The sequence below is a fragment of the Paralichthys olivaceus genome, chromosome 6, assembly GCF_024713975.1.
Source record: "Paralichthys olivaceus isolate ysfri-2021 chromosome 6, ASM2471397v2, whole genome shotgun sequence".
NCBI classification, from domain to species: Eukaryota; Metazoa; Chordata; class Actinopteri; order Pleuronectiformes; family Paralichthyidae; genus Paralichthys; species Paralichthys olivaceus.
Window position 1 is genome coordinate 11189190 of NC_091098.1, and position 15257 is coordinate 11204446.

Sequence of the window (15257 nt, forward strand, 5' to 3'; positions counted from 1 at the left end):
CCCTTTGTTTCTGCAACCCTGGCAGCTGCCCTGTTGGTGGATTGTGCAACATTATACTGTGCTCTTACATCAGACCATGGCCTGTTGTATTTACACCTAAACCACTTCATACAGAGGTGAGTGCTGTTGTCAGTGTTAACACATATTGAATAAAACCTTTATACAAGCTGTCTTTTTCACATTTTAGGCTGTAGCTTGTTGTGCCATAAAATTGTATAGCATTACGTTGACAGGTGTTTCTATTATTTTGTCCACCCCATTTATATCTATCTCTCAGAGAACAGGCTAAATAAAAACACAAACAAACAACTCTCCTTAGTACACTTCAATAGCATCACAAACTGCAGCCTCCAAAATGATCATAAAGTTGAATCATCACCTCTCTAAAACAATTTCAACTGAATGGCGCTGTGGTACAAAACATACCTGCGTCAAGGCCCAATAGTCCCCTTACATTCAATCAAACGGCACATATATGTATATATACATTTATTTCAGTATCTCATTAAAATGATTAAAAGCCCATATACAGTTTACATCGTCATGCAATCATCCTATATGGCACTGCACTTTACTCAAGTACAGTATGTAGCTCTACCTATACAATTGTAACTGTAGAGACAGGCGTGTACATATTCGCTGTATTTTATTTCATTGCATTCTTATTATATTTCATTGCCTATGTCTATTCGGTTTTATACTTTCACGTGTTCTCTCGTCTCCCTCACTTTTAACGATCTGCTGTTGTAACAGCATCCTATCAGATCTTATTAGGTTTCACATGGAAGAAGCAGGGAGTAAAAGGACAGTTCATGTGATTTGCATCTTTACATTACACTTAAAATAACATATAAATGCATATATGTGTTAGACTTTATATCAGCATCCTATGTGTTTTTAAGGCGCATTTCAGTGAAGACAGTTATGCAACTGTGTGAGCTGTTATTGTGTCATTATCATGTCATACACACACACACACACACACACACACACACACACACACACACACACACACACACACACACACACACACACACACACACACAGCTCCTCCATTAGCCTGCTCCTGTCTGGAGCACTACAAAGGTCCCGGTGCATGTCGGGTACAATACTCCCTGGTCACCCAGTGCGCATGCGCAACTTAAAAAACTCCATTATTTTTTTTTCTCGGAATCTGTAAGAAAAAAAACAGAGGGTAGCTGTGGATCTGGATTACATGGGTCGTTATTATGGTTCTCGGGACACATCGGACTGTAAGACGCTTTAGGAGAGCTGGGAGCCAGGTGACGGCCGGGTAGCGGAGCAGCAGCAGCGGGAGCGGAGCGGGACATCCTCCAGTCTTGTCGGGACTCTCCACCATCAAGTAAATTTCAGGCAGTTAGCCGTGTTAGCCTAGCCGCTGGGGCTAGCAGCGACATCACAGGCGCAGCAAAAAGAAGCGTTATTGCCCTTTGTTTTTAAACCCGGCCGGCGGACGTCGCGCACACGCCGAGGGCTGCTTCTGCTCGCCCGAGTGTGTGATTTGAACGACAGATTTGTTTATTTCACGGAGATTTATTTTTAAGTATCTGTCGTTTTCAAAACACTCCGCGACTAGTCCGTTAGCTAACCAGCTAACTCTTGATTCTCCCGCGACCCAGAAAAGCCAGGACTCCAAAACTTCGCCAGCAGGCAGAGAGAGAGGCTCACAGGTCCCGCTAACACTGGCGCTAGCTAACGGCTGTCAGTCAGTCAGCAAGTGAGGGAGTGAGGCCACGCATGCATTTTTCTGTGCAGCTGTATTGTGCTTTGCTCGGTTCTGGTCCCCGCAGCTAACACGCAAGAGTTTCGCATCGGAGTGTTTTGTGCCTGACAGCTGTCACGACGAACGCACTATAAAGTGGTGTAGCCTGCTAGCTGCTACCTTAGCTGCTAGCTTTGCCTCGTAGTTGGGCAGGAATTGTTGTTGCTGAAAGCAGATAGCTTCACCTGAGTTCTGCACCTTAAAGATTTTATTTCAAGCTGCGTCCATGTTGCTAGCACGTTAGCTTCTTGGGAGGGCAGCTGCTTTATATTGTAGCTAAAGGTCCAGTAAACTACGGGCCTATCCAAACACACCCTCCCACATGAGAGCAGCCGCAGCTTGTCCTGAACTTGTTTTCTTTTATAACACAGTGATCTCTCTGATGTGAGCACGCTGCTGCTGCTATGACATCATTTGCAGGAAACAGTTTCGAGCGCGAGTTATTTACCCTGCTTCACCCTGACAGATTACATAACCCACCTCCACATTTCTTCTGCAGGCGCTTCATCTTCACCCGAGCCCCTACTCTGATGTGAGCTGAACAAATACATCTGCAGGAGTCATCCTCTACTGCGAGGGGCTGCCTCACAGCCGGGGGAAAGTCCAGGCATCGAGTCAGGTTTTACTGGCAGTCTGTGCGCTTCTAACCCACCAGCATGTACATTGGACAGTGGATACCCTAGCCAAAACAGATCCTGGCTTCCCAAAGATGACAAGGTATGTAAAAAGTGCATTGGTTGTGTTTTTTTTTTTTTTTTACCATAATTGACCTTAAACTAAAATCTTGTATTCTTTTGCCATGGCCACACCCAGTGAGAGATAAGTTTAATCATCCGAATATATTTAGTTTATGCATGTTTCATGATTCTGTAAAATCAACACTGATCTTATCATAGTGGCATGGATTCATTTTCTAATATTTGTTATTTGACATTTACTTTTGGTGTTGTGTAAAAAGATAGATGTGGCATGCAGGTTGTTTTAATCAGTGTTGATATTCCTTAGACTTCACTCCAGACATTCACATTCTTCCATTTTAAGCATGTATTTGGGCTCTGAAAATAAACGTGCCTATTTTAAAACTCTGAAGAAACCTTGGATGCTATATGCACTAGTAATGGGTCATTCCACAATGTCATTGACTGACTCTATGAGACATCTTTAGCCCATAACTTAAAAAGATTAACACATTTTAGACAATGACATTGACTTTGAAAATGCAAAACAAGGATTTGTTCTCAACATTTGTAAAGCCTCTTTTCCACTGGTCTATAAATCTGCTAACACCCACTAACATCTGGCTATTGTCTACAATGGGACTGGATCCATCAGAATTCAGGCCCGGGTCAAATGTAACTGCAGAACACACAACATCAACAGTGATGGAAACATGATACCTGGGTCAACACGCAAATTTCTTCTTCATTTTGGCAATCTAGAAACTGACTCAATATTTTTCTGCTCAGTGTAATTATGTGCATTAAAATTCTGGGCGTTGTCGCTTAAATAGCCATGAACTTTTTGTACGCATTGTTTTTTTTACATGTTGGGAACAATGCAAAACTACAATTATATGTCTTTGCAAGACGTATCACTGGCATGACAGCAAGATGAGCGAGCTTCTCATTTTTCGGTGCTTTTGTGACGTCGAACATGACTCATCAAGGGAAAATAAACAGAAAGGCAAACTCCTTTACTGGCAAGGAGAAAGGAGTAATAATTCTTTTTTTAGTTTCTTGATGTGCATTTGAAGAACCTGTGTACCTGCTAATTTGGACGTAAAAGGGGTATAACATATCCAAACTATCCATCCGCCATCAATACTGCTAATCTTATTTGGGGGGTGGTTTGTCTCTTAAAGTACTTAACCTTCATTTTACGGCATTGAGTTGGAATGATCTGTTAACATTAGCTTCTTTTCCAAGGTGCTGGCACGCTGCAGCTACGAAATGATGGGAGGCAGTGAGACTGTCAGTGGGGACAAGGATGGTGTCCACGCCACTGCAATACACGTCCCCATCGGCTGGCAGAGGAGAGTGGAGGGCTGGCAGGTGATATACGTCAGGTGTGTTGGCTCAGTTGAAAGTGTCTGCAGGCTCACTGCAGATGTTTGTACATCTAGAAGATTTTCATGTGATGGCTTATTAATATATAGTTCTACAAATGTGTTTATGTATGAGCTATATTATTTTATTGCAAAATGACTTTGCGGAAAAATAATACAGGCTTTTGTGGGTTTTTTTCAAAAATACTGCATTAAGATTCAGTGTTTTCCAATTATTTCTATTAAAGATTTCTCTTTCCCCTGTTTTCCTCGAACCAGCTCAGGGCAGAAGAGTTAATTTTGATGGAAATGCCCATATGTAAAATACAATTTGACATTTCAAATCTGAAATTGTGTATGACTACTGACTATCAGAATAAAGGCATTTTCAAACTGGTCAAATTGAAATATGCCTGACTGCTGAATAAACACGAATGAGCTTGATCTAATGTAACAGACAATTTTTTATACATAAACTATAACCTAGATTTATGACTAGTTAAATTATTAATGTTAACGAGCAAGCAAGTACCCACAATGTAATAATCTTCAAATCACCCACAAAAAGGGATGACAAGGTGACATAGAGCTGAGATCACATTCACGCACGTGTACTTGCACAAAAGTTTGACCAATTTGGTGGTCAAAGGTCAAGGTCTCTGTGAATTCACAAAAACTTTATTTATATTGCTTATTATGATAAAACACACAACACCTTTTATTAATCTGGACAGACATGGATATGAATGGCAAGTTAATTGGTTAGAAATGGCATATAACCACAGTTGTGCTTGAGTTTAAAAATAATATTCACATTTAATAAATGCGGATGGCTTCAAATATTTTAATGTGCAGATTTGGGTGTGTGCTCAGGTCCGCTACTTAAAATATTGCTGCGCTTTGAGCATGTCTGTTTTCATATACTTTTATTTTTACTTTGACTAATTATTGCTGCCTTCTTCATGTAGTCCCAGTGGCACTGCCTTGTCCTCTCTGGACGAGGTCAAGACCTATCTGTTGACTGATGGCACCTGCAAATGTGGTCTAGAGTGTCCACTCATCATCCATAAGGTAAGCTTGCAGTCTAAAAATTATAAAGTTGTGTGTGTGTGATAATGTGGGAGCCACGGTTGCTCTTTGAATTCAGTTTAAAGCTTTTCTACTGTATCCACAAATAATAGAATAGCATCAGTGTGCACTTAGTCATTAAATATTTAAATAATGAGTGATTAACTTTTAACCTCTTCAAAATCAACTGACCAGTATGTAATAAACATCAGGCAGAGATCTCTCTGAATTCCCCCTAATGCTCTTTTTATCTGGTATCCTGCAGGTTTTCAACTTCACTGTGGGAGTGAAGGTAAAACAGCACAGCCAGCCTTTAGGCAAAACAGAGCAGGACATGACCAAACTGTGTAACCACCGCAGGAAAGTGGTAGCCATGGCTGCTCTGTGTCGCAGTATGCAGGCCTCCCAGCTGCCTTTCACCAACCTTCATCATGCAGGTAAATCTTGAAACATTGAGACATACTTCAGATGAGACACGCTACTCCTGAACCTGTGTAATATTAAAACATTGTTGAATAAAATAGTAACAAATCAGACATACAGTTTTGTCCTCACTTTGGGATGAATTGAAAAGGGAATTCATGATAATAAAGGAAGCTGGTATTACATACTCTGTAGGTCAGTTAACCATATGCCTTCGAATATATTTCCTCCGCTCTGTCTATCTGTCATTGCTCCTTCTTTTTTAATTCAAAGTGAATAACTCTAAACAAATTGACATCCCTTATCCAAATCAAATCAGTGTGAGCCATAACTCCATCACCTCTCTCAAGTGTTACAGCTGTTAGCCACTCAGAACTGAAACCACTCTTATTCAAATAGCAGTATTGTTAATGTACATCCACTTTCCACTTTGGAAACAGGATTCATTCAGGATTTGTTTGCTCAGATGAGTTGTTGGGAAATTGACAGATACATTTTCATCACAGGCATTTACACGTGGGTTTAAAAGGGTTTGAATTCTTTGATTGAGTGAAAATATTTGGACTAAAAAATGTCACCAATTACTGGAAACTGGTAAAGCAAGTATTTTTGAGTTCAGTGTCTTTGGAGCTCTATGCATGACAGATTTTAACATCACACAGACATCCACCAATATGTATAATTGATGTATGCTGTTAAAAGGTCGTTCTGTGAAGTAGCTGCTGATCCAAGCCTTTTCTATGCAATTCAGGCCTTGAGGTGCCTGCATCTGTGCATATATTGGGCATAATAAATTCCCCCCATTCACTTTTTCCCTCCTTGGTTAGGTGTCATGTTTTTTTTTAGAGTTGGCATGTTGTTACCAGGTCTACATGATTTTTCTTAGTGTACTCTGGCATCCTCCCACTGTCCAAAGACACTTGAAGGATAAGGTTTAGATAATGAATGCTTTTTGAGACCCCCTCTGTCCACAGACCTTAATTTTTCAAATATTTTATTGGCTGATAAAAGTTAGTGGTTTTGCTTGGTTGTGTTTCTGTAGCATACCTCATTAAAGATGAAACATCGGGATGCTTTTCCCAAACACTCACTCACAGAATATTCATACACAGTAATTACCCCTGAATAATATTTGTAATGGATGAGAAAAGAAAATAACATGACTTTCTTGTGTGTGTCTTAACTTTCAGAGGTGAGCAGTCGAGTGGACAGTCGTGATCCTAATGGAATAGAGCGGGAAGAAGAGGACCGAAGCCTTTACCATCCCAAACTCCATCCAGTCCCTCCTCGACCCCACAACAATTTCCACTCAAATCCCTGTGCCAGCCCTAAATCCTCCCACCAGTTTATTTACCCATATAACGGTTCCTCCACCATCCTCCGCACAGGCACAAACCCTCATCATCCATTAGATACCCTGAGAAGGCTTCACCATCCTCCTTCTCTCCCTGCACCCTCCACCTCTTCCTCCACCTCCACATTCCCATCTTACAGCGCTGCTCAGAGGTCACCCCGCACACCCACACCTCAGAACGTCAGCCAAGGTCAAAGAACACCCAAAACTCCAGAGACTCCTGGTTCTCCTCGACTCGGGTCACTCTCTTCACCTCCTCCTTCCTCCCCTAAGACACTTGGTGGAGGAGGAAGAGGAGGACAGACCAACGCTCATCATCCTCATGGTGTCATCGTTGGAGGCTCCACCCCCTCTCCGTCTCCCTCTCTCTCTCCCTCTATTCATAACATAAACTGTGTTTCTCCTCACCAGCGGACACGACACCCTTCTGCGTCTCCCTCCCCTATCTCTGAGCAGGGCGGAGGAACTACAGCAGCAGAAGGAGGAGGGCAGTTGGGAAGTAACTTGTCTCAGAGGAGGAAATCCACCTCTTCCTCTCCACTCTCCCCTCTCCCTGGTGGCTCCCCAAACCCCAGCCCCCATTTCCCCAAGTACAAGCTGGAAGATATCTTGGAGCAGTTTAAGAACTCAGGCAACAGCAGCACTAATAACCACCACCTCCTAAACCCTAATAACCCCTCCTTACTGACCAACCAAAGCGGTAGCAACCTTCATGCTTGCTCCTCGAAGCCTTCTAAGAGTATCATGAGTCAGACTTCCAGCTCAGGAGCACCAGGTTTTGGGTTAAACTCTGCAGGCCCCTCTAGTTTACCTCTGGGGGCATTTCTGAACCACCAACACAGCCATCAGGGCAAAATGCCACACCCAGCTTCTTTCCCTGCAAGTAACTTGCTCTCTGCAGCTGCCAAGGCTCAGCTGGCAAACCAGATAACCCAGGGCCAGAGCTCAAATGTGGCCAGCAACCCAGTGAGCTTGCCCTCTTCTCTGGACATCTTGAAAGAGGCACAGCAGCAGCAGTCGTCAAAGGTAACTAACAGCACTTTACATAACAGCCACCCTCCCTCCTCCACCGCTTCTAGGTCTCCCCATCCTTCCCTCGCAGCAGCCTCTGCCATCCTCTTTCCTCCATGCCACTCTCTGGCTCAGTCCCTGGCTTCCTCTCTGCCCCACCTGCCTCCCACAGCAGAGCGCAATGCATCGCACAGGAAGAGGCAACGGCGATCTCAGACAGTGCTCAGCATGCTAAGAGACACTCAGCAGCTGGCTAATGGGCCACAGAAGATGCCACCAGTAGAAGCTGCTTCTGCCACAGTTATCAACCTTTCCTCGTCTTCCTCCCCTTCCTCCTTGCACTCCTCCTCCTCTACCTCAACTGTGCAGAACCAGAATGCTGTCATGGATACCCATCATCATCTCCTCCCCGGGCAGATGACCAGGCTCCCTGTTCCTCGACAGACCGCACACCTTCCCAGGCCTCCACGACAAAACGAGCCTCTGGATTTCACTACCAGCCTGACGCCCACACCTCTTGGCTTGGATCCTCCAACCCAGCCTCTGTCTGCTCTGTTGCACCTGCTCAGTGTGCAGAATGCACAGGCCACAACTTCAGCCTCTAACTCTGCTTCTGCTCAGCCAGGATCTATGTCTGTTGAAGGAGTTGGACACACTAATAAACAGAGCCCCAGAAGGTCACCCTCTTCTCCTGCTCCTCATTCTAACATCAGGCACACACAGTCACCCTCCCAAAGTAATGACACTACTTCTCTTTCTGTGATGCCACAGCCGCTCTCTCCTCCTCCCACTTCCTCTCAGTTCAGATCAGCACAATCTCATTCATACACACAGACAACTATATCAAGTCCCCTACAGAGACATTCTTTTTCTTCAACACTGCTGCCCAACTCAAATGTAGCTTTACCCAACAGCAACAGCCCATCTCACCGTACATGCCCAACTCCCTCTGACAAGCCTCAACCAACTGAGAGTCACATTCCTACAACAGACTCAGTTTCCCAGGCTCCTTTGCAGGAAGCCTCACCAGAGGGCACAGTGGGAATGGAGATAGGTAGTAACAGCACATCAACATCAGTGGACCTGACTCACTCTCAAGGTAGTGTTTCTATGGCAATATCCACCTCCCCAAAGCCTCTCGATCTTAGCAACCATGTCCTGGCACTTCTCGCAGCATCCTCCACCGTTCCACAAGGGGAGGGCAGCTCCTCTGACCGTACCACTGATGTTGAGATGTCTTCCCGAGGAAATCATGCTACAGGTGAGGATATTCTTTATTCTGCACTATATTGCTGCTGAAAATGAAAGATATGTTTTTAGAGCATATAGAAGTAACATGGTTGTTAAAGATTTGCAGCAGACTGAAAATGTGCCTATATGAAGACCCAAAATCTTTAATAAATCTTTATCTTACAACTTTGATAAATACAAGGTTTGTGTTTGGTGATATGGTCTCCACAGTTAAATCCTGTATTAAAAATGGTTGGTTGTTTGAATCCGCCTGGAAGAAGTGATTGATTTATGTCTCTCCTTCTGCAGAGCCAGAGGAGCCTGGATGTGCCGACCCAAAGGTCTCCACAGTAACCAAACCTCCAGCAGCCGTCAGCCCTGGGCCTGCCATCTCCACTCGTCTTGGGGATAATAACAATCCCCCTACCCCTTCAGCCATGGCCGACTCGACCAGCACCTTACCTCTGGCAGAGGCCTTTCCCTTCATGAACCAAGAGCAGCTACTCCAACTGCTGTCATCCACAGGAGGATTACCATCCCTCCTGGACCCTACAGTCCTTGCTTCATTGCCCCTAGGAGGGCTGTGGTTGGGAGGACAACATGCACAGATGCCCCCTGCCAATGCTACACTACAAACACCGGAGCAACAGCAGCTAATGCTACAACAAGAGACACAGCAGCAAAACCAGGATCAACAACAAAAGCAACAGCAATTAAACAATTCTCTGTTTCCCTTGTTGCCCTTGTTGAGTGGTACCCAAGGGGAGTTGCCTCTGAGCCTTTTGGGCTTATTGAACCCCCTCCCACCCCCAGCCTCTACCCCTACCACAGGACAGGAAGCGGATTTTGGGCTAACAGAAAAGCCCAACCTTCAGGCTCTGCTCATGGCCTCATTGTTGCTCGGGCAACAGCAGGCACCATTGATACCTCTGTCTGGGCTGGGTCAGCTGAGCCAGGTCAGTTTGGAAGTTCCTCTTCAGCAGCCACAGCAGATCCCAACCACATTGGAGGGACTCACGCTGGATAAAGTCTCTGGCCTCCTTGATCCATCTACCTTACCGGGCCCGGGGCTCTTGGAGGTTGCCCAGGGCCTTCTGCCCATCCCTCCAGGAGCGGAGGGCATTATCCAAGCCCTGCAGTCTTTGCTCTTCCCTGCCACTTTTCCTCCTCCCCCTGCAGCCTTCCTGCCCCTCAGCCCTGCCTTGCTCACCGCTGCCCTGAGCTCTGCTGAGCTCCACCCGCCTCCCCACACCCAGTTAGCTCCTGCACAGCTATCCCAACATACCCAACCTCAGGTAGGCTCCCCTGTCTCCTGTAACTCTTTCCTTGGAGCTCCTAGTTTCCCTTGAATCCACCTGTGAGCTATTTCCCTTTCCCTGCTCCATTTTTTCTGCTGTAGTTGCTTTTCCCTCTAAATGCAGACAATTCCTTCACAGCATAAAAATCTTTCTAGACTTCATTTAAATGAAGTCCCCCTGCTACAGTCTATCTTAATGTATTTGAGTTGTGAATGCACTTACTTCTGGAAACCTGTCCCTGTCTCTATCTTTTTGTTCTGTTTTTTGGGGGGGCCTGAAACTGAAATCTTCTCCTGTTCTCTAATCAACACAGGTATCTACTGATGCTGGTGTTGACACCCTCATACCCCTGTCTCTCCAAGGCAAGGACAACTCCATCCTCCAACAGTTACTTCCCACTTTGCTTAACCCTGCTGTATTAGGTGAGTTGGTGCCCACACTGCGTAACACATAATTCTCAAGTTTAAAGTCAGTGTCTTAGGAATGACTTATAAATTACCCGTTCTGTATAAAAACATAAAACACTGTAGGCCTTTTGTAGTAGTACAATTATATCACTGTATCTATGAAATGCGTCTTCGGTAGGAGATCTCTCTGGCATCACTGGCCTTCACAACATGGTCGGGATTGGGGCAGGTTCCATCCTCCTGCCCTCAGTCCAAACCTCTGCTTTGGGTATGCCTCTGCTGCAGGGTCCTGATGGGGCCATCAACTTGCTCAACAACATACAGGTAGGTAACTGGTGGATTAAATGTACACTGCCTAAACAGGGATTTTATTGCGGATGTATGCTATTAGAATATTCAATGATGCAGTACATTTTTTAACTGATTATTAAGATCAAGATCTGGACAGATGATTCAAACTCACTCTTTAAAACTGAGCAGTTGACAACATAGAGTGGCAGCAGTATGGAATGTCACTTGCACTTTAAAACGCTTGTTGTTGCCAGTGGCAAGTCATATCGGCCTTTCCTATTAACAGTAATTCTGTATGTTTATAATCTGCCCCTCTTTCACAAGACATTAATTAACAAACCAAATCATTAAATAAAATTAAAATTGCTGTGTCCTTCCATTTGTGTCCTTAAAATGTTTTTGGAATGTTTGACAGTCTGAATTAACCTTTTCTTTTTTTCCTCCAGCTAAACCTTGCATCAGCCTCAGAAGGAGAGAAGCCAGTCTCAATGCAGGAAACACAAAGCCCTGCTCCGCAGGAAGACATTCCAGCCAATCAGGTTGCTCCTGATTTGGTCCCCAGTCCTGTTCCAGCTCCGCCATCAGCTTCTGCCCTTGCCCATGACCCCACACCACCCCCCCAGAGAGAATCTGAGGGCAGGTCTGTTATTGATCCTTACACCTCTTTCATGGACACAATTTATACCTCTTTCCTTCAAGTCAGTGCTAAAGAGCAGGAAGATGGGGCCCACTTGGGGCCATCTGACCCCACTTCACCCTTCTGTGCCTTACCGCCAGTTTCTTTCCCAGTGGAGCACCATACCCCATCCACCCCTGTCCCAACTCTGCCGCAGGCAAGTGCCCCAGTTTCCCTAAGTCCTCGTAGGGCTTGCTCCCTCCGTAACCCAGACCTTTCCCGACTTAGCTTGGAAGCAGCAGCCCATTCCCCCGCTCAGGGGACGCCCAAACCCAGTGAGGACGGGTCTACGTCACCCTTGCACAGGAAGCCAGTCATAGTAGAGGGACATACCCACCCAGAGCCTCCAATGCCACCCATATACTTGGAGGAGGCTAAGACGGACTGTACTGGGCCTGCTGCAGCTGCGTGCCCTTTCGTGGAGGCAGGTGGGGATAGGCAGGGTCGTCTTCCCCATTCAGGGTACCTCAGTCCCATGGATGGATGCAGTGTGAGGCCCATTGAGGAGACAGCTGGGACATTGCTGCACACTGAACAGGGGAGGGTGAGTGTCACGTTCTTCGGTTTTCTTTCAGCTCAGGCACAATTTAATATCACAAATTGGGACTGAAGCATAATGGATGTTTGTATCAACCTAGGACTGTAAAAATAAATGAAATAGTATTGTAATGAACTTGAGTGGCTGAATTTTAAACATAGTGATGGATGCTTTCACTGCTTTCACTGTTTTTGTAATGGAATTTCTGTTTTCACCTTCTAAGGATCAAGCAGGAACAGCGGGCGGAGCCAGAAGAGGAAGGAAAAGGAAACAAACGTAAGTTGTCTTTTTAATGGTTCATTACAGTGGAATAATCTGGATACATTTATTTTTTAAATCTGAGTCGTTCTCACTGAGCAAACACTGTAATCATTACTTTAGACTGTATTTTAGTTTAGCCAATGATTGATTACAACTGTCTCTTCAATCATCCTGTATTGAGTACTAATGTGTTTCTTACCTTGTTTGTTAGGCTACAAAACGTGTTAGAGGACTTCAGAGACATGGATGCAACAGCACTAGAGGAAACCAAGGCTACAGTAAGAGTGCCTCACAGATCTATCAGTTTAGTTATCAACAGAGCTGGTTTCAGATTATCTTTCACTACTATCATTGGATTTTTTTCAAATTTTTTAAAATAATAATCCTTTGAGATAATAATTTGAGGTAATATAGGTTAAGATGATCAGCTTTGGAACTTATTTTTATTCTTTCCTGCAAAACAGTACAACTACACCATCTTATGATGCTGTGAAATACGATGGTGCTAGGTACACTGTGTGTGTGTGTGTGTGTGTGTGTGTGTGTGTGTGTGTGTGTGTGTGTGTGTGTGTGTGTGTGTGTGTGTGTGTGTGTGTGTGTGTGTGTGTGTGTGTGTGTGTGTGTGTGTGTGTAGTGTTTTAATTGTTTTAATTTGTAATATGTAACCACATATGATTTAATAATTTCCTGCCCTGGTCCAACCAGTTATATACTGTTGGTGATGCATTCTTGGTTTTCATCGCACCCCATATTTTAATTATCTAGACAAGTGCAGGTGACATTTTCTTGAATTAATCGAAGAGGTGAGATGAATTTGTTTATTTGTTTTGTTGTAGGACCCCAACTTTAATATTGTTATGCATATTTTAGTTTCAAAAAGTTTGCTACAGGGGAATGAGGAGTTAAGCCTGACTGAATGCACCCTCTGTCTCTCTCTTGTTCCAGACAGCACTGCTGAAGCCTGAGAGGTCAGTCCGCGGCAGGAGGCGACGAGGCGCCAGGTCTCAGAGACAGTGATTGGTGGAGGGAGCTGTCAGTCAGAGCTATGTGCACCAATCATAGGCGGCCAGGCGCCCCCCTATCCCCCTCCATTTCTCCACCATCATCACCACTGTTTAGAACTTTTTCTTATTAATTCAACTGCACTAATAAGTTGTTGTCATGTCAACCATTGTTATGGCAACCACTATGAAAAAACGCATAGGAGAGAGATCTAGTCTGAAAATTAATTTATAAAAAAGTCCCAAAAAAAATTTGGAGAGAGTTTGTGGATACATTTTCACTTCGTCTTCTCTTAGGTCTAGTTCACAAAATAATGGTTGCTTGACATTGTGATCAGAGATCTGTTAATTATGGTTGGTGTTAGATTTATGTCAGTGAGAAAATACAAAAAATAACAAACAAGTACTGTTTTCTTCTCATCAGTGTGTAACTGTGAGTCAGGATAAAGCCCATCTACTTGAACGATGCTCTCTGTTGAAAGTGTGTGTGTGTGTGCACATGTGTGGATGTGTGTGTCTTTTTATGTGTGTGTTGGACAACAGTGCTATTGCTGAGCCCCTCGCTGTCCAAACATGAGTTGAATTTTCGTAACCAAGACCCGGTTCGTTTGTGAGGTAAAGAAATGCACAGCAGTTGTTTTTCAAAGAATTCATGAAGAGAGAAAGAAAGGTGCCGGACGAATATAAGTAGAGCCGGAGTTTTTTTTTCCTCCTTCCTCAGGATGAAATAACCTTTGTATGGGCTAAGCCAAGGAAATAATGTGGTTCAATCTATCAGGTTTCAAGTTTACATCTGCCACTTGTCACATGTTGTTTTTCTTTAATCCTGATTCTACATTTTTCCCTTAATGGTTTGTATATCACTAATAATCTTATGAACTGAGAAAATGTTAATTCTAAAGTTTAAGTTTTTTGTACGACTGCCATACTACATTTATTTTTTCCCTTAAAGACCAGGGAACAAGTGAATCTGACCACATCCACAGGTTTTGAGGTTTGCAAGGTCCAGAACTGAATCTGGAACAATTCAGAAAAAACTTTGAGCACCATTTACTTCACTTTTGTAACCCACTTAAATTTCACATGCTGCGTTACTTGTTGCTGTGAAGAAATACTTGTGGCTGTGGTGTGATGGAGACTATGTAATTATCTGTTGACTTAACACTCACCCAAAACTTTCACCCCCCGGCCACGAGACAAATGTGTGGAGAAAAAAAAAAGAAGGATTTGATTTTGAAACTGAACATGAGCTCAGTTTATAGAAAGTACAGTATGTCTTTGGAGTGTATGAATGAATGGTTGGAAAACTTAAGTCGCAGAGAGTGATAATGTCCTACGTGGATCTGTTGAGTCCGTGTGTTACTGTGGATTTGGAGTAATATCCTCCCTCTGTCTCATGTCACTGTTTGAGCTCTCCTCCACACACTGCCCCGCCCCAAGAGTACTGGCATCGCTAGCTGTATTTAAAAAAAAAAAACAAAACAACAAAAAAAAAGAATAAAGAAAAGTGAAAAAGAAAGCAGATTATGCAATTTCTACACTTGGAGATTTGTACATATGTACAGTTAATGTGTTTTATTTTGATTTTATATTGTTAGAGAAAGAGACGAGAGAAAACAATGAATTGTGAATTTTTCTGGGAATTGTAATTAAGTATTTTTCTCATTCTACCCCTTTGCTTTCAATACTTATGTTTAAAAAGACGATTAAATTGTGGACTGTAGCTTTCTTTTTTATATGGGAGTCTTTTTTTATTTAATATTAAACTATTTACAGAAAATGTATCTTGTGTTGATGTCTGTTAAGAAAAAAATATGAGCAGCTTTATGATGCAGTTTATTTTGTATTTATCTGAATTTGCCCTTATGCATC

General features: G+C 43.6%; 1 protein-coding gene across 2 annotated transcripts; it reads left to right on the plus strand.

Moving 5' to 3' along the window:
• Window positions 1-1080: 1080 nt before the first annotated feature.
• Window positions 1081-15167, plus strand: mbd6 (methyl-CpG binding domain protein 6). 2 transcript variants are annotated; one of them, XM_020089300.2, is made up of 13 exons: window positions 1081-1363; window positions 2283-2500; window positions 3709-3848; window positions 4796-4898; window positions 5161-5332; window positions 6509-8944; window positions 9223-10208; window positions 10525-10633; window positions 10797-10942; window positions 11356-12129; window positions 12347-12399; window positions 12596-12662; window positions 13330-15167. In XM_020089300.2, the coding sequence occupies exons 3-13, from the start codon at window positions 3733-3735 to the stop codon at window positions 13399-13401; spliced, it is 5034 nt and encodes a 1677-aa protein (XP_019944859.2). In that variant the 5' UTR covers window positions 1081-1363; window positions 2283-2500; window positions 3709-3732; the 3' UTR covers window positions 13402-15167. The 2 variants fall into 2 exon arrangements, with proteins under 2 accessions (XP_019944859.2, XP_019944860.2); XM_020089301.2 differs by lacking the exon at window positions 1081-1363 and adding an exon at window positions 1430-1738.
• Window positions 15168-15257: the final 90 nt, after the last annotated feature.

Excerpts from the sequence above, each read along its gene's own strand:
- mbd6 (XM_020089300.2), top strand. The coding sequence starts at position 3,733 with ATGATGGGAGGCAGTGAGACTGTCAGTGGGGACAAGGATGGTGTCCAC. Across the intron at positions 8,945-9,222 it reads CCGAGGAAATCATGCTACAG|AGCCAGAGGAGCCTGGATGT; the intron begins GTGAGGATATTC and ends CTCCTTCTGCAG. Across the intron at positions 12,400-12,595 it reads GGAAGGAAAAGGAAACAAAC|GCTACAAAACGTGTTAGAGG; the intron begins GTAAGTTGTCTT and ends CTTGTTTGTTAG.